Source organism: Thermobia domestica, chromosome 17, assembly GCF_964235325.1.
Source record: "Thermobia domestica chromosome 17, izTheDome1.hap1.1, whole genome shotgun sequence".
NCBI lineage: Eukaryota > Metazoa > Arthropoda > Insecta > Zygentoma > Lepismatidae > Thermobia > Thermobia domestica.
In genome coordinates this window covers 77,946,548-77,966,623 of record NC_137470.1, presented here as the reverse complement: position 1 = coordinate 77,966,623, position 20,076 = coordinate 77,946,548, and the positions used below count along the sequence as shown (strand labels likewise).

General features: G+C 34.6%; 1 protein-coding gene across 2 annotated transcripts in view; it reads left to right on the top strand.

Moving 5' to 3' along the window:
* LOC145674555 (uncharacterized) overlaps positions 1 to 2,605 on the top strand; it is an 80,327-nt gene extending 77,722 nt beyond the window's left edge. Inside the window, exon 10 of one of the 2 annotated variants that reach the window (XM_081744729.1) lies at positions 2,405 to 2,605. In XM_081744729.1, coding sequence (XP_081600855.1) covers positions 2,405 to 2,431 — 27 coding nt within the window. In that variant the 3' untranslated portion in view covers positions 2,432 to 2,605. Of the gene's footprint in view, positions 1 to 2,193; positions 2,347 to 2,404 lie in introns of those variants that run through there. The other variant, XM_081744727.1, reaches the window with a different exon arrangement.
* Positions 2,606 to 20,076: the final 17,471 nt, after the last annotated feature.

Genomic DNA, 20,076 nt, shown 5'->3' with positions numbered 1-20,076 from the left:
ATCCTACAACAGAAAATACGAGCTGCACTCCAAAAGTACGTGTCGTTTCGTTCTAATTTCCAAAAATAAGGACATGCAGCCAACTAACCTGTGTCTAGTTCTTTTTTTTTTTTTTTTTTAAAAAAAAAAAAGAACTCCCTCTTTATTGATACACAGTTGTCATCGCCCCGTCCATTTTGTGTACCATATTTCATAGTCACCTTTGAGGATATGTTTCAGATACTGAAAAATACTGTAGCATTTCCCAGGAGCAATCTGCTAGTAAAATGGCGTCCACCAAGAAAATCCTTGAGGATTATAATCAACCAAAAGACTCTGGAATAACTCGGTGAATAGAGTGGCTGTGGCAGTTCAACACTTTGATCAGCTAAGAATGAGGTTACAACATTCATACGACATGTCAGTGCAGTGTCCATGTGCAAGATGAAATTACCAGTTGTATTTTGTGGTCATTTCTAAATCAATTTTCGCAAATATCATGTATTCAAAAGTGTACGAAAATACTCACCTGTAATTGTGTGACCTTACGGTGCAGGGTGGGACAATATCATACCCTTGAAATTCCAGAAGATAGTGTACAGTACCTTCCCTTTGGATGCCACCTGATGGCATTTTTGGGATGGAGTTAATCTGTGTTTTTCCACTGGATCGGCCGTCCTTTTGCTTGTGGCTTGAATAATGAAATCTCTGAATCATACATTGTCACAACACTTCGAAGAAATTGCGTCCCTCTCTTCTGAAGCATTTCAAATTTACAAAACTTGATCGAATCCTTGACTCTTTTTGATCATCTTTAACCATTCGTAAAATCCAGCGAGAAGATATTTTCCTTGGGCCTAGCTCGTTTGTAATTATTGAGTCAACTGCTCCCATCGTTAGCGCCGGTATATCACAAATTTTCTGCTTACTGACATGCCTATCTTCCATGATGAAATTTTCAACACGGGCAATATTAGTGTCAGCTGATACTGTTTCCGGACGTCCAGACATGTGCTCCCCTTTCACACTCGTTCGCCATGCTTTAAACTCACACACCCACTTCCTAGCAGTGTTTTCTGCAAGAACATTATCACAACAGATACCCTGAAATTGATTGTGAATATCGGCTTCACAACGTCCAACTGCAGTGAGTAATTTCACAATTACCCGTTGCCCTTTAACCAAAAATTTCATCTTCCTTGTGGTATGAGAAACACTTCTTACTAGTTCAGAAGACGTGTATGAGAAACACGTATACTCATCTGCTGCCACCAACCAAACAACTGCTTTGAGACGAAAGATGGAAGTCTCCTACGCCGCAGTTGTTTCCCTGAACTTACTAAAAATGTGACCTTTAGAAGAAAAGAGCTTTCGGTGTGCACCGCGTAGATTATGTTATTTTATAGTTTATCGTTTCTATATAAACAATGTTTTCAACCAAACACACAGAAATGAGAAGAAGAAAAATAATAGCTTTCACACTCAGAAAATAATCCTGTACGCAAGGTTGAATTTTAAAAAATAAAATAGATTAATTTTGTTCTTATAGTTAGGTAATATCCTTTACCACACTCTTCAAAAGTATGAAGTGTAAGAAGCATGTACGCTCATATCCAAAATTATTGTCGCATGTCTATAAATATGTTTTTATAAGAATATAATTTGATAACGAATTCGCCCGGTATTGCTTATAATGTTAGTATGTGTATCATCGGCAAAGACATGTATGTGGCAAATTTCATGTCAAAAGACCAATAAATAAGAACAATAAAACGAAAATAAAACTTCCTTGTCCATTTACCAACATTTTCTTTCACTCATTCTAATTTTGGTGTTTATAATTCTTTCCCTATGAAATTTACCACAAATATAAATTTTCAGATTATACACATAGTATCAGTATTAAAAGTACCTGCAAAATCATTATCAAATTATATTCTTACAAGAAGACAGTTATAGATATGCGACAATCATTTTGGACATGAGTGTACTAACAACAGGAATGTACTTTCATACTAAGAAAATGGATAACAATAATATATTCATGCATTAAGTCGGAGGTAATTGCTAAACCAAGAGAAGGATTTTTTTATTGAACACAATGTTTTACTTAAACTTATAACTTTACATTTAACTGTTAAGTACTTTTTGTCTTTTCGAAGATTTATCTTTATCCATGAAATTTTATATAATTTACGATCCATGTGTTTACAGATTCACAATGTAACTACAACAGAGAGCGTGTTGCTATAGGTTAAGGCTGTTAAGGCAAATATGTGTTAATTTCATGTGTATGTTTCTTCTAAGAATAATTGTGTGTATTATTTCACCTATACATCTTTCTGTTCTCGATTTTATGCATATATAAAATTAAATAGGTATTACTTTAATTAACATAACAATTTTTATTTGTCTTCTCGTACAGGATCCTGCAGAACTGAAAGAAAATTGACAGTCGACAGACTGTATGAGTCAGAACTTGTAAACATCTTTAATAATCTATACTAATGTTTGTTTTCCGTATTTTATTTAGCGAAGATTTAAGATATAGAATAAATTATGTTACTACAATTTGTATTGGTGAACACACACCTTCAAATAAATGAATCATTTCATTTTGCTGTTCCATTTTATTTTAATTGGTGAATGAACCTAAAATATAAGCCTGGAGATGTTTACGTAGTTTAAAATAATTATAGGATGTGCTAAAAATAATTTATGGTTTACCTCAAAAGCATACCATAATGTAACTAATATACTGTATTACGAATGAGGATCAAAAACTAAGATTACAAGGCCGATATTTCTGGAGTTTCGCCTGCTATAGAGGAACGACGAGTGTGTGGTAATTTTAATACATGAAGTTGGCAACTGTGCAGAATTTCAGCCACCCGCCACCTACAGCGCTAGTTAGAGGTAAACACAAATGACGACTCGTTCCAAAAACTGCTCTCGCGAAGAAGTACATCCAGTTATTCGATTTCTGTGGGGGAAACATATAACCACGGCTGAAATTTGCCGACAACTGGTAGAGGTTTACGCAGAGACTGTAGTAGCTTGTCAGAGTGTCTCAGAATTTTCTCGAAAGTTTGCGACTTGTAGAGAAAACGTCACTGAAGAGGAGCCCAGAAGACTACCACGCTGCTGAAGCAGTTTTTCTAGGACCAGAGATGGCGTGGGTCAATGAAAACTTGACCCACGACCCACTGACACGCCACTCATCATGACCCACCCAACTCATTCTGACCCACGACCCACCATGCCTCACTATCCACCGTGATGCACTCAGACCCACCACCCAGCGTGACCCACCACCCACTATGACCCACTCCGACCCACCACCCACCATGAACCACTGACCCACCAAAACGCATCGTCATCAACTCTGACACCTGATCCACGGTCTCTTCTCTACTGACTAAAGAGTTTACACTTGTAACAAAACCAGGTTGTGAAATTGTAGCTAATCGATCAATCGCTCCGCTCTGTTACAATAACGGTGGATCTGACCTTTACGATATAAAATGGTAAAGTGTTTGTCGTGAGTGAAAAATAGAGAGAATTCATGAGTTTACAGCAAGGGAAATTTGGGACAAGAGATTAAAGATGATATTCCTGCAAGCTCATGTATCACGATTGTTTCATTCAATAGACATAGGACACTTTTCTATGATGGCTTTTCTACATGTTTTCTCACAAAGGGGATTTTTTTTGCAATCTATATGACCGCTAGCAGCTTCAATCTTGGCCTTACCCGCCAGCGTTTGCATTTTCGAGACACGAGACAAGACGAGACATTTCACGAGAAGTCCCGTCTCGTCTTGTTCCGAGACGAGACAAGTAGTCTGTCTCGTCTCGTGCCTCGTTTAAAAGGATTCTGCCTCGTCTCGTTTACGTTTATGAGACGAGACATGTTATGCTGCAACACTACATGTTATGCTGCAGTTACTTCTAAAACGTTCATTTTTAAATGAAATATATAAGTTTAATGTCCCACGTTTAAGCCCTTTAGTCTAAGGGGACGGATGATTAAAGCAAGTGAATGATGATGGAATAATTGGTGGCATGATCATGTGGGATTGAACGGAAGTACCCCGATAAAACTCACGCTCACAGTGTTGTCCACCACAACTTACTTGCCCAGGAATTGCACCAGAGACTCCACGCAACAGACATGAGGTCTCTCTACTACTGAGTCACCGTGCCCTCTGAATCACTTATTTGTGAAACAGGAAAAAAAAAACAGAAGTATTTTCCGGAAACCCCGTCCGTAGGAAAATAAATTGTTTCGGCCCTATATCAGGGTTGTTGATGAAATATGAATACAATCATATAGGTCATATTTTAAAAAATGTGTTGAAAAGAAAAAAAGGCTTTTAAAAAACTCATTCACAAGAGTAAACTACCCCTTGTTGATATTTTAAGGACAAATGAATTATGGCATATTATCAAGCTATTTTAGAAACAATTGTTTCTAAAAATATTTTTTAAAAATTGACGCAAGTAGCTTTTTAGAAAATTGTCCGAAAACAGCTCACCACCAGGATCAAACTATCCCTTTAGGATTTTTCAAGAGAAACGACTTGTATCATAATATAGGGCTGTTAATGAAATATTATTGATGTATGGAGTATAAAGAAAATCGTAAGAGCCGTTTCCGAGAAAGTAGCAACTTAGCAATGTTTGATTTTCGTCTTCAATAATCCTTATTTAAATGGGTAGAAAGAAAATTCGAAACCTTCTAGATTCATATAAAATTTTTAGTTCAAAATTTGTTGCAGATACATCGAATGGTATGGCTTCTAGGCAAATGTACAGTACATTCACTGGAAGTAATGAACGTACGTACGAACGGACAGAAATTCAAAAATTCTTTTTCGGCATGTAGAGGTCATGAAACATGTAAATCCGTTGAAATCTCGAATGCGATTTTTTCACGATTACCATACTTCCTCTTCTCCTATCGTCACTCGAAAGTAAAAGGAAAACAAATCTTTATGGAATGGATTTCTTGAAATCATTCAGTGGCCTACACAAGAGAAGTTACAGGAGTTAACCTTCTCTCTTTGTTGTGCAAAATATTATGGAAAAATAAATATTTACTATATTAATATATACACAAAAATTACACGTGTCCTGAAATGGTATGATATTGAACGATTAAACCTCCTTCTTAATGAAATTCTGCGTACGATACTGCTTTGCATTAAAATATGCTTCAAAATCACACGTAAAACTTCATCATTTAAACCGATATCTACTTTGTGTTAAGGGCTCCACTTAGTTTAGTTCCATTGTTTTAACCAATATGAACTTAAACTTACGTGCATATCAATTTAGAAATGAGAACGCTTTTTTAAGAATCTTATACCTCCAATGAAAGACTATGTTGCATGATAGAACGTCCGATACTATTCGATGATTTAAAGTTTTTCTTGAAACACTTTTTTACTCTATGTAATAAGTTTCGGAAATGTATATAAGAAAAATAAACTTGAAAAATACGTAAATTCAGAACCATTATCATTAATTGTAAAATACTCTCCCGATTTTGAATAAGGAATAGATTGAAATTTTTAAAGCACATTTTCTTACAAGAGAAAACAAATAAAAACAGGATCCGACATAGCAAGCATTTGTTATTAACCATCTGTGTTACAGTTTCAGAAATAGTATATCATTTCGTTCACCAGTAAATCTCTGATGAAGGCAATAATATATTGCAGAAAATAACACACATTAGTGGTAGTGTTTGGTTTGGTCAGATTTTATTTTTACTTAAGTTGTAGTTAGTTCCAAAGCAACAATAAGCAGCATGCAACACCAGGTTAGAAATTACCAATACATCTAGAAAAAATTACTAATTTAAACACAGTACTATTCTGTGTAAGTTACTAAACCATCTATTATATTTGACCTATATTTTTAGTACTTTTCTAGTAAAATATATCTAAGAGAGCATCCTATTCTCTACTTCACACATCGTTCCTTTCTTTTAGCTCTAAATTTCTCGTTTAAAAACATTTAGAATGCATATTATATTTATATGTTATGTGCTACATGGAGAGGAGAAAATAAGCAAATATTAAAATAATAAAAATAAAACAATATCAATGTCCTAAATTCTTGTTTAAGGCTTTTTTTTTTACTCCTTTTCCTTTCTAACTTGATCAGAATCAACAATAATTGGATATAAACAGTAACTAATAATTGTTTTACGGAAAAACATGCGAAAGACAGAAATTCTACAAACTACTGAGGAAGTGATGAGGAATGCCTCGAAACCTTTTACTGATTAAGTCTTTTAGATGTTTGTAGATACTCTTCCCATCGTATGAATCAGTAATTAATTATAGCATTTGTTTGGCAGAGGATGTTGTTCTACTGTTTCTTCACAGAGCCATATTGGCAATGTTACCAAATGCGAGTATTTTAGAAATTAAATTTGCTTAATTATGCAAACGTTTCTTATTTTTTTTTTATTTTCTAGTTAAATGGAATTATCGTATGCGTTCTGCCATCGTCTGAAGGTCCTTAACCTCAAATGAAGAAGCTTCTGTGCACTATGGTCCTCAGCAAAACTTCTTCCTCTGACCATAAAAATTATAAGTTTTAATACTACTTATTAATTGAAACTTTATCTTCATTCCTCTTTTTCTTTCAGCATGCCTTTCTACAACTTCTCTCTTACAACTTAGAACTCATATTCACCAGCATACAACATGTTTCCATACATTATCCTAACATGTACCTTTAACCTTTGTTTGGTAAAATACAACGAAGAAAAGTCAAATGCAACGTGGAAATGAAGCAGACAGTACAGTTCCCAAAGTGACGAAGTAAACTCTAGTCTTATTTATTCATATGCTTTCAGAAGCCACCAGAAACCTTAGACGTGTACTCAAATCATTAGTCCATATTTCTAGAATATAAAATAAAAGAAAGTCAGGACACCCTGTGCTAATACGTCAGCAGCGTAAATAATTTGTTAATTATATACTAGGTTGAATGACTGACTGTGAGTAGATAATGCCAAACAGTAATGTATTCCTGAGATACAGTGGAAGTTTAATTTCTTTTTAGATCACCAAAATGATATTATGTTACGTTTTAGAATGAAACCGGAACATTTGTGACCAAGAACAATTATAATTTGGAACAGGGAGACAGATCATGTAAACTCGTGAGTGTCCCAGCTAAACCGGGACAGCGCGAAGCCCTATCTTTAATGCGAGCCTAAAATTACTTTGTATGTTAAAAAAAAAAAAAAAAAAAAAACTTGCATACATTATACGCATTACCTTCAATCTTTTATCCGCATTGGACCCACAACCTAACGATGATATTCCAACCGCATTAGCTCCTACCGGAAATTGAACCGACTCTCGTGTATTAATGGTAAAACTATAGTCACCAGGAATCTTCCATAACTAAGTGATTCCAGTTAATACAATGTACTAGAAAATATTCAAAACCCTTTATATTTCTGTGACAAAAAACTAAAATTCTTTAGCCTGTAACTGAAACTATTAAAATTCAGTATATTTAGCCAGTAAACATGAAATTCAATACCATACAGGAAACATTAACAGCACAAACCTTGCTATTCAAACCTTCAGTAATTGAGTCACTTACTGGTACTTATGCTTTCATTCTTTTCTTTTTTCCCTTTTTTTTTAATTTAGATTTCTTTTCGGTTTCAAACGAAGTATGGTGTACTACATACTAATCAGACTTTAGTTAGAAATAGTCTAATTTAATTAATTGGTTTCTCATACATAATTGTGAGAAAGAAAGGGGTTGATTTTTTACGCAGTTGGTCCTTGTGCCAATGTGTTATTTACAACGTATGTGACACGCATGGTTCACTTTGCGTTCAAAAATAATTTCAAGAAAATACTACAACAATTTTACAAATGATATATCATAAAATTTTATTCATTCCGAGGATATACCATGATGCTGTGAACGACTTCTTAATAGCAACATGTTAAAATTTTATCAAATATTGTGCTATCAGTTGTTACTTGACAGCAAAGGTTGGTATTGTGCTCTCGTAAAACTCTAGACCACCATACTATTCCTACTTGTGGCATACGCAAGCAGGATAGTGATTTACATGCTAATTCTACTTACGTTATGCCATTTTTTGTATTAAGATTTGTTGTTTATTTTTCTTTGTTTGCATTACTTGTAAAGTGCTAGTGAAACTTTACTTCTTACACACTTACCTTGTTTCTGAAATATTGAGGTTTCATCTGTGTAATTTCAAATTTGTGACCTTGAAATTCTCAAGCCGCACCATTGGTTTGCTGACTTTCTCTGATGAGTTAAGTGCTTTCGTGACTTCCGCTTTCAAGCTAAGTTCAATCATCTAAAATTCACATCTTCGGTTCCAACCAATACGTCTGCTAAGCAAAGAAAGCATAGGCCAGTGATGTTTTACTTTATTTTTATTTTCATGTGAATACATTTCACTCCCTTACTTACTGTTGATCTATTTCATTTTAAATTTTCATTATCAGGATGTCAAACAAATATTTCAATTCTTTTTTCGTTGTGTACGTCGATGCAAAATAACCATTGTAAGTTCCGTGTGCAGCACATGACTTTGGAACTCAGCTGAAACAAATGTACAACAAATACTGACGGAAATGCGTAATGCTTAGCATGCCCATTCTTGTTTAGAGTCGTCACTGAAAACATATTCAACTTTGGACAAATTAATCAATTTGTACACAATTTAGAGGAGAATAAAAATAATTTGAATAAGTCTTCAGGGGCTATCAGCCAGGTGAAGATATAGACATCCGTCGTTTTGAACGCAGACATCTCGCATTCATCTTCCGGGATTGTAATGAACGGAAGATCCCGGAAGAGAATTACAATCGCGGATGATGAATGCAATGTTTGCATCCGAAACGCCCCATGCCAATATCTTCACCTGGCTGGTAGCCCCAGAAGATTCATTAAAATCACGTCGCCAGGAAAAATTCCAGTCTTTCTTCAAAAATAATTTGATTAGTAACGGTCAAATAGGAGCATTTTATCTGCAGTTACGATTGCAGATAAACGTCAAAGTATACAGTTCTTCTACCAAATGTACAAAGGATTCTTACTACTCACGTGTTTGTGTGCAAATATTAAAGACAAAGTGAGCGCATTTGACAGGTAAGAACGCATTTGCTTTTATTCTACTGTAAACTGTGCAGTAATTTATTCCTTCATTCTAAGGAGAGAAAAAAGTAGTTGAATGCATTTTCTGTGGTGACTGTGCAAAAAGATCCCATGCATATATATAGATCACAACACATTAGAGAAAATGAACTAATCAGTGGTTCAGCTAAAGAATAATCAAACTCCAAAGTAAATTAAAGCGACTTCATCGCTGAAACTTAGGTGCTCTAACTCTCAATGTTGGTTGCCTGCCTCCATTTTCTGTTGTTCCATTTGACTCCAACACTCCGGAACGGGTTCACGGAGAGATTTCTTATCCGATCGTACAAATGAAATGAATGAAATATGTGAGTTTTACGCCCCACAATTATGCCGGCCAAGCTAAAGGAGACGGTGATTATGAAAAATGAATGAAATGGTGGAATGAAAAAAGTGTGAGAAAACGGGAGAACTCCGAGGAAACCCACGCACACGGTATATGTCCACCACAAAGTTCACTTCACGGAAGCAGGGTTTGAACCCGAGACCCCATGCACCACAGGTGAGTGCTTTACTACTGAGCCACCGCGACCCCATTCGATCGTACAATTCAGAAGTGTATTGCTGCTACTACTTTCCAGCGTTGTATTGTTATTTGTTTCATATACTTTACCTTGAGTTAATCCTCTTTCATTTCCGTCGTTTACTCGTAACTGTTAATCACAAATAATTCTCGTTTTCATGCTTTCATTGCTCTTGAATAGATAGTATTCATCTGCATTGTATTATTGCGGAAAATTACTACTAGCCAACTTTTAAGTGTAGCAAATTACGCACTACTCAGAAGTAACGAAAATAATGAATCCTTACCTTTTCATGTTTCCAGCCAGCACTATAAACAACATCCTATTACAATATTATGTAAATAAACTTTTAGACGGGTGACTGGGGGCTAAGGTCCCTATCAAATACAAGTCCTTGGGACATCAGAAATAAAACGTACGAAAATACTTCTTTCTGTACTAGATTGACTTATGAACTTCTCTTAGCAGGATTTTCACTCTGACTGCCTTAGAAAGGGTTTCTTAAGGGAGACGTTGCATTAATGGGTGCAGATTGACATTAGGAGGGCTAAGAATAACTATAATGCAAATAAACTAATGCACATATGTCATAAAACTTACTGTGCATAAAAATGAATTGTCAAAAAAAAAAAAAAAAAAACAATTTTTTCCGGGTGCCTATTAGAAATCATGAATACTATCCAAAAGCGTCAGGACAGGAACACAGCAGGGGGAAATGAAATGAAATCTTGAAGTTTTACCTCCTACAGTAATGCAGGCTAGGCTAAAGGAGACGATGATGGTGAGAAATGAATGAAATGGTAGAATAAAAATGTGGGAAGAAACGGGAGAACCCCGCGAAAATCAACGCACACTGTGATGGTTCACTACAAAGCTCATTTGGCGCGAGTTTGAATCGAACCAAGGACCCTATGCACCAGAGATGAACGCTCTACCCCTGAGCCACCGCGATCCCGCGCAGCAGGGCTTCGACCGGTAGCGAGGGAATGCATCCATAGGACGCAGGCTCGTCAGCGACGGTGGCTGTAAGCATAAAAGAGAATAGTTAAAAAAAAATAGAGTTTATATGGCATAAAGCACATGACTTATGTATAGCAGAGCTTTGCGATACTTCTATGATCACTTGTACACTGCCTTCGCATAGTACTTCAATTTATGATGTTTTCTTATTGAGTACTATGTGGTACAATGCACACTTTGCATTTCGTATTTTTACTTTGTTTCATATGTAAGAGGAAAGATCCCGATATATTTTGATTACTTATACATTGCTAAACCAACTAATATATATCTGCCGTGTATTTTACAATTTATTGCTGCATAAAATGAGATACGGTAGCACTCAAAATTTTGTCCCATTTTACCACATTTGGTTCAGATGCAACTTCCCTCTTATTAATTATCAGCACTACACTTTTCCATTTACCTTCACTATTACAACATATAGTTACGTCCTAGATTAGTTAATATGACAATGGGCATGAAACACTGCCACTTTATACGCTCTTCCCAGTTTACCTAATAACGCATCTATTCGCGAAAACATATACAGTAATCTAGAATTTAACTTCTTTTTTCTCCCTAAATAATCACCACACATTATCTTCATTACCTTTTTTCTTACTCTCATGCTGGCATTTCCTCTGATTCTGTTCATTTCTCCGTAAATTTTGTATTTCGGGGATGCCGTTTACGACAGTTAACTCAAAAAATGTATAATATAGGAAGTATTGACATGTAAATCACCATAGTGGAGAAACGTCATATTGTACAACGTATCCGAAAGTACTATAAATAATAGCGACTGCAAAAAATAACGCCCATCACTTGCAACTTTGGTGGTGCAAGTCTTTGTGTTGTTCGCTTGCCTCCACTTTCAGTTGCTTCATTTGACTCCAACACTCCGCATTTATAGCGGGAGTGAAAAATGGTAAATTTGGGGAGATTGCAATCAAGTACTTGTAGGAGGAGCACCTCTAGTACACTTGTTAATCAAATAACATTTCAAAGTTAAATGAATTGAAAAAAAAAACCGTTGTATAAACTGTTGTCCAATGCATGTTATGAGAGTTTTTCGTAACTCACAGGTACAAAAGTTACTATGTAAGAAATCAGCCTCTATGTTTTATCAGAATGGTGTGTTTGTAAGGATTAAGTGGTGTATCGCCGGAACAATTTTAGGAAATTTACCGACTGAATTGCAAAATTTATTTTCCTTTCTGAGGAAGAGTGCGTGAAAGTCAGGTGAGAGAAACAGTTGAAGTTAAGATAGTGGTTGTTATTGTTGGTTGTTTTGAAGGAACTATTTGGCGGAGAGGTACACTTGTTATTATTTACTGGCTGGAAAGACAGTGTGAAAATGACGCGTATATATCAAGCTTGTGACATATCGTGTTTAACCTATCCAATCTAACCTGCTAGATGGCCACTACGGTGGTGTATTTCTGCAAGGTGTACAGAAGCTGTATTTTATATTTACAAATGGAGCGTTACTAGTTTGAAACTATGGCAAGTGCTATTGAAATCGTATCATTGTAAAAAAAAAAAAAAAAAAAAAAAAAAAAAAAAAAAAAAAAAAAAAAGTTTTCATTACACTCGCTTACGCGCGTACATACCGTCGCTGGCGCACCTTCTCCCTTCGGACATATCCATGCGCTATTGCGCGAGCAAATCAGCTTCGCCCTCCCCTGATTCGGTTAAATAGTTAGTTGGCTTTTTAGGACCAACCCAGCACAGGTTAGTTCGTGATTTTTGTACTGTAGTTTTCATGCCATACATCTGGACACCGTATTTATACGCAAATAATAATAGGCCTATTCTATTCCAAATTGTAAATGACTCTGCTCTGAAGGTGGCTGACTTGTAACTGTACCTAACCTAACCTATTGTAACGTAACCTCACGTAACGTGATCTAATTTAACCAGGTGAAACCAAATATAGTACATTTTGCTACTTTTTCCAATTTTCATGTGCTCCTACGATACAGTACAAATAAAGATCGTAATTCATTATTAGTTATATTAGACTACTAGTAGTTAAAGTGTGCTTAATGACTCGTATAACATACTTCGTTTAAAACAGAACACTTTTATTTTCGTAAACAGAAAACTAAACAACATATTAACAAACACAGCCATCGAAATATTCTGAGGAAACAAAGATGTTGATTTCTTATATACTTGCCCTTGTACCAATATCACTTTGTACAACGGTACAACAATAAGAAGCTTTGCTTATTTTGAACTGAGAAAAATAAACATATAGGAAAAGGTATGCTATTTTTACAACTCACATAAATTAGGAATGTTAATTACTCAAATAATGTTTAATAACAATATTAATAGCTTCATTTTAACCGCATTAGAATTATGTCAAATGTTCTGCTGCCTATTGTTGCACAAATTAATTTGGGTATTGTGCACATCGTAAAAATCTAGGCCACCACATTATGGCTTCAAATAATAGCATTTCCTGACTTTAATGCACTGAATACTCATTTAAGGGGTTTTACTCTTTTCCATCCTTCACCGTACAGAGTCAAAATAGGCCAAAATGTAGGCTATAAATAGAATAGTAAATACTCCAACCAAATTAATATGTATAAATATGTAATGTTTCCTTACGAAAAGAACTCCGAAATGAACTTTCAACCTTTGACTAGAAAAAAAAATATTGTTCATATTACAATCCACAATGCAACACAGTTGTATTTACTTAAACTTACCATATTTAATTAGGAAAGTCAAATTTCTTACTCACTAAGAGTACCTACGTTCCTATTAGATCAGCATTTGTTACAATTAAATTAATAATTACTCAATAGAGTAGCGCTAAAAATAATATTCATTTCAAATTATCAGTAAATTAGTTGCACTAGTAAACTAATTGTACAGTGTTTCGTTCCGTGGCGTACAGAGAGTGGGTTTTCGTGTTTTAATCTATCTCTTTAAGAATAAATTATGAAAAAAAAAATAATAAACTACCAGGCTCGCCTCTTGAGTCTAGCCTAGCAGTGCTGGGACAATTGAAACAAAACTTGCAGGATCCATAGCTCTTCAACCTATAATTATATTAGAAACCCAATAAAAACATCAATTCCTATTTTTACATACACAAGGGAACAGTCTGTACCCTTTAAACAATTTTCCGAATGAGGTAAAGTTTGCAAAATTTAATCTCAGTAAAGTCCTGAGAAATTTAATATATATATATATATATATATATTTTAAAATTTTCTTCACCGTATTTTGCAGGAGCAGAAGAGGGGCATATTCCGAGAGAAAGTCCAGAGGTAGATCTCTCCCGGGGCCGGGGGGCCTAGCCCCTCATTTATTTGAGTGACAAAAATAATTGAAACTATTATTCATATGTATTTGAAACTTCATAGTAAACTCATGATATACCTATCATAGTCTGGGTTCTGGTTGCCCTCAGTTTTTCCTTCTAGACCCACCTCTGATAAACCCTTAAAATGCTATGGTATGAGACCTGGATCCAGATAAGTACTGGAACGAAACTTACAGGATCTATAACTTTTGTCCTACGATTAAAAATGAAATGAACTACTTTTTTATATTTACATATTCAAATGGAGATAGGGAGCACGCCCCTCAAAAATTTTCTGAGTCCAACATAATTTGCGAAATTTAATCTCTTTGACCTTAGGAGAAAAGAAATTTCCCTCTACTTATTCGGCGGAAACAGATAATACATATTCTTGCATAAAATACTATTGTTCGGCTCTTGCGTCTATCCTATCAAGACTGAGATTATTTGGACAAAAATTGCTGCTCGCCAAACAATTAAAAACAAAAAAAAAATGTAACATCTATTTACACATACAAGGGGAGACAGAGGGGTACTCAATAAAATTTTCTGAATGAGACGAAAGTTGAATAAGTTAATCTCTCTGAGATCCTGAGAATAAAAAATATGATTTCTAAACTTATCCTTCTTAGTTTGGCGGAAACGGAGACGGAATATTGTTCCTTGTAAAACGACCAGCTCGAAAATCTACTCTGTCCCAGTGTCAATATCCAGAATATCAAGGGCCATTACAACAGTTGTAAGCCAACTTATTTCAGAAGAGAATAAAACAGATAATGATACCTATCGCAACCTATAAATGTAGTGTATGCATGCAAGCAGAACTGGATGCAACGTTCTACTGACAAGTCAACAGAAATGAACTCTGGCGGTTTTCTAGCTGTCACTAATTATTACAAGAGAAGTTACAGGAGTTAACCTTCTCTCTTTGTTGTGCAAAATATTATGGAAAAATAAATATTTACTATATTAATATATACACAAAAATCACACGTGTCCTGAAATGGTATGATATTGAACGATTAAACCTCCTTCTTAATGAAATTCTGCGTACGATACTGCTTTGCGTTAAAATGTGCTTCAAAATCACACGTAAAACTTCATCATTTAAACCGATATCTACTTTGTGTTAAGGGCTCCACTTAGTTTAGTTCCATTGTTTTAACCAATATGAACTTAAACTTACGTGCATATCAATTTAGAAATGAGAACGCTTTTTTAAGAATCTTATACCTCCAATGAAAGACTATGTTGCATGATAGAACGTCCGATACTATTCGATGATTTAAAGTTTTTCTTGAAACACTTTTTTACTCTATGTAATAAGTTTCGGAAATGTATATAAGAAAAAGAAACTTGAAAAATACGTAAATTCAGAACCATTATCATTAATTGTAAAATACTCTCCCGATTTTGAGTAAGGAATAGATTGAAATTTTTAAAGCCAGTGGTGCCCATCCCCCCTCAATTGTCTATCCGCAGGTGCTCTTCCATGAAAAAAAAATCTTTTCGATTAATTTTTACACACCTTCAAACATATTTATATAGATTTTTAACCCCCCCCCCAAATATTTCAATGACGCAGTTTGCGTCATAGCCCCCCTTGTGGGCACCCCTGTTAAAGCACATTTTCTTACAAGAGAAAACAAATAAAAACAGGATCCGACATAGCAAGCATTTGTTATTAACCATCTGTGTTACAGTTTCAGAAATAGTATATCATTTCGTTCACCAGTAAATCTCTCATGAAGGCAATAATATATTGCAGAAAATAACACACATTAGTGATAGTGTTTGGTTTGGTCAGATTTTATTTTTACTTAAGTTGTAGTTAGTTCCAAAGCAACAATAAGCAGCATGCAACACCAGGTTAGAAATTACCAATACATCTAGAAAAAATTACTAATTTAAACACAGTACTATTCTGTGTAAGTTACTAAGCCATCTATTATATTTGACCTATATTTTTAGTACTTTTCTAGTAAAATATATCTAAGAGAGCATCCTATTCTGTACTTCACACATCGTTCCTTTCTTTTAGCTCTAAATTTCTCGTTTAAAAACATTTAGAATGCATATTATATTTATATGTTATGTGCTACATGGAGAGGAGAAAATAAGCAAATATTAAAATAATAAAAATAAAACAATATCAATGTCCTAAATTCTTGTTTAAGGCTTTTTTTTTTTTACTCCTTTTCCTTTCTAACTTGATCAGAATCAACAATAATTGGATATAAACAGTAACTAATAATTGTTTTACGGAAAAACATGCGAAAGACAGAAATTCTACAAACTACTGAGGAAGTGATGAGGAATGCCTCGAAACCTTTTACTGATTAAGTCTTTTAGATGTTTGTAGATACTCTTCCCATCGTATGAATCAGTAATTAATTATAGCATTTGTTTGGCAGAGGATGTTGTTCTACTGTTTCTTCACAGAGCCATATTGGCAATGTTACCAAATGCGAGTATTTTAGAAATTAAATTTGCTTAATTATGCAAACGTTTCTTATTTTTTTTTTATTTTCTAGTTAAATGGAATTATCGTATGCGTTCTGCCATCGTCTGAAGGTCCTTAACCTCAAATGAAGAAGCTTCTGTGCACTATGGTCCTCAGCAAAACTTCTTCCTCTGACCATAAAAATTATAAGTTTTAATACTACTTATTAATTGAAACTTTATCTTCATTCCTCTTTTTCTTTCAGCATGCCTTTCTACAACTTCTCTCTTACAACTTAGAACTCATATTCACCAGCATACAACATGTTTCCATACATTATCCTAACATGTACCTTTAACCTTTGTTTGGTAAAATACAACGAAGAAAAGTCAAATGCAACGTGGAAATGAAGCAGACAGTACAGTTCCCAAAGTGACAAAGTAAACTCTAGTCTTATTTATTCATATGCTTTCAGAAGCCACCAGAAACCTTAGACGTGTACTCAAATCATTAGTCCATATTTCTACAATATAAAATAAAAGAAAGTCAGGACACCCTGTGCTAATACGTCAGCAGCGTAAATAATTTGTTAATTATATACTAGGTTGAATGACTGACTGTGAGTAGATAATGCCAAACAGTAATGTATTCCTGAGATACAGTGGAAGTTTAATTTCTTTTTAGATCACCAAAATGATATTATGTTACGTTTTAGAATGAAACCGGAACATTTGTGACCAAGAACAATTATAATTTGGAACAGGGAGACAGATCATGTAAACTCGCGAGTGTCCCAGCTAAACCGGGACAGCGCGAAGCCCTATCTTTAATGCGAGCCTAAAATTACTTTGTATGTTAAAAAAAAAAAAAAAAAAAAAAAAAAAAAAAAAAAAAAAAAAACTTGCATACATTATACGCATTACCTTCAATCTTTTATCCGCATTGGACCCACAACCTAACAATGAGATTCCAACCGCATTAGCTCCTACCGGAAATTGAACCGAGTCTCGTGTATTAATGGTAAAACTATAGTCACCAGGAATCTCCCATAACTAAGTGATTCCAGTTAACACAATGTACTAGAAAATATTCAAAACCCTTTATATTTCTGTGACAAAAAACTAAAATTCTTTAGCCTGTAACTGAAACTATTAAAATTCAGTATATTTAGCCAGTAAACATGAAATTCAATACCATACAGGAAACATTAACAGCACAAACCTTGCTATTCAAACCTTCAGTAATTGAGTCACTTACTGGTACTTATGCTTTCATTCTTTTCTTTTTTCCCTTTTTTTTTAATTTAGATTTCTTTTCGGTTTCAAACGAAGTATGGTGTACTACATACTAATCAGACTTTAGTTAGAAATAGTCTAATTTAATTAATTGGTTTCTCATACATAATTGTGAGAAAGAAAGGGGTTGATTTTTTACGCAGTTGGTCCTTGTGCCAATGTGTTATTTACAACGTATGTGACACGCATGGTTCACTTTGCGTTCAAAAATAATTTCAAGAAAATACTACAACAATTTTACAAATGATATATCATAAAATTTTATTCATTCCGAGGATATACCATGATGCTGTGAACGACTTCTTAATAGCAACATGTTAAAATTTTATCAAATATTGTGCTATCAGTTGTTACTTGACAGCAAAGGTTGGTATTGTGCTCTCGTAAAACTCTAGACCACCATACTATTCCTACTTGTGGCATACGCAAGCAGGATAGTGATTTACATGCTAATTCTACTTACGTTATGCCATTTTTTGTATTAAGATTTGTTGTTTATTTTTCTTTGTTTGCATTACTTGTAAAGTGCTAGTAAAACTTTACTTCTTACACACTTACCTTGTTTCTGAAATATTGAGGTTTCATCTGTGTAATTTCAAATTTGTGACCTTGAAATTCTCAAGCCGCACCATTGGTTTGCTGACTTTCTCTGATGAGTTAAGTGCTTTCGTGACTTCCGCTTTCAAGCTAAGTTCAATCATCTAAAATTCACATCTTCGGTTCCAACCAATACGTCTGCTAAGCAAAGAAAGCATAGGCCAGTGATGTTTTACTTTATTTTTATTTTCATGTGAATACATTTCACTCCCTTACTTACTGTTGATCTATTTCATTTTAAATTTTCATTATCAGGATGTCAAACAAATATTTCAATTCTTTTTTCGTTGTATACGTCGATGCAAAATAACCATTGTAAGTTCCGTGTGCAGCACATGACTTTGGAACTCAGCTGAAACAAATGTACAACAAATACTGACGGAAATGCGTAATGCTTAGCATGCCCATTCTTGTTTAGAGTCGTCACTGAAAACATATTCAACTTTGGACAAATTAATCAATTTGTACACAATTTAGAGGAGAATAAAAATAATTTGAATAAGTCTTCAGGGGCTATCAGCCAGGTGAAGATATAGACATCCGTCGTTTTGAACGCAGACATCTCGCATTCATCTTCCGGGATTGTAACGAACGGAAGATCCCGGAAGAGAATTACAATCGCGGATGATGAATGCAATGTTTGCATTCGAAACGCCCCATGCCAATATCTTCACCTGGCTGGTAGCCCCAGAAGATTCATTAAAATCACGTCGCCAGGAAAAATTCCAGTCTTTCTTCAAAAATAATTTGATTAGTAACGGTCAAATAGGAGCATTTTGTCTGCAGTTACGATTGTAAACGTCAAAGTATACAGTTCTTCTATCAAATGTACAAAGGATTCTTACTACTCACGTGTTTGTGTGCAAATATTAAAGACAAAGTGAGCGCATTTGACAGGTAAGAACGCATTTGCTTTTATTCTACTGTAAACTGTGCAGTAATTTATTCCTTCATTCTAAGGAGAGAAAAAAGTAGTTGAATGCATTTTCTGTGGTGACTGTGCAAAAAGATCCCATGCATATATATAGATCACAACACATTAGAGAAAATCAACTAATCAGTGGTTCAGCTAAAGAATAATCAAACTCCAAAGTAAATTAAAGCGACTTCATCGCTGAAACTTAGGTGCTCTAACTCTCAATGTTGGTTGCCTGCCTCCATTTTCTGTTGTTCCATTTGACTCCAACACTCCGGAACGGGTTCACGGAGAGATTTCTTATCCGATCGTACAAATGAAATGAATGAAATATGTGAGTTTTACGCCCCACAATTATGCCGGCCAAGCTAAAGGAGACGGTGATTATGAAAAATGAATGAAATGGTGGAATGAAGAAAGTGTGAGAAAACGGGAGAACTCCGAGGAAACCCACGCACACGGTGTTTGTCCACCGAAACTATGTCAACATCGGAGCATTTCTTGCAAATGTTATTTTTGGCCAGTCAACGTATAATAATAATAATAATAGTAATAATAATAATAATAATAATAATAATAATAATAATAATAATAATAATAATAATAATAATAATAAATATAATAATAACAATAATAATAATTTTCTGAACAAAGAAATGTGGTTTTCTGGAAGTTAAAATTATTGAAATTCAAAATAACATTACAAACTAAACGTATAAAGGCTTCAGCGAATCTAACAAAAGTTATCAATCTCGTGTATATATTAAAGAAAACAAACG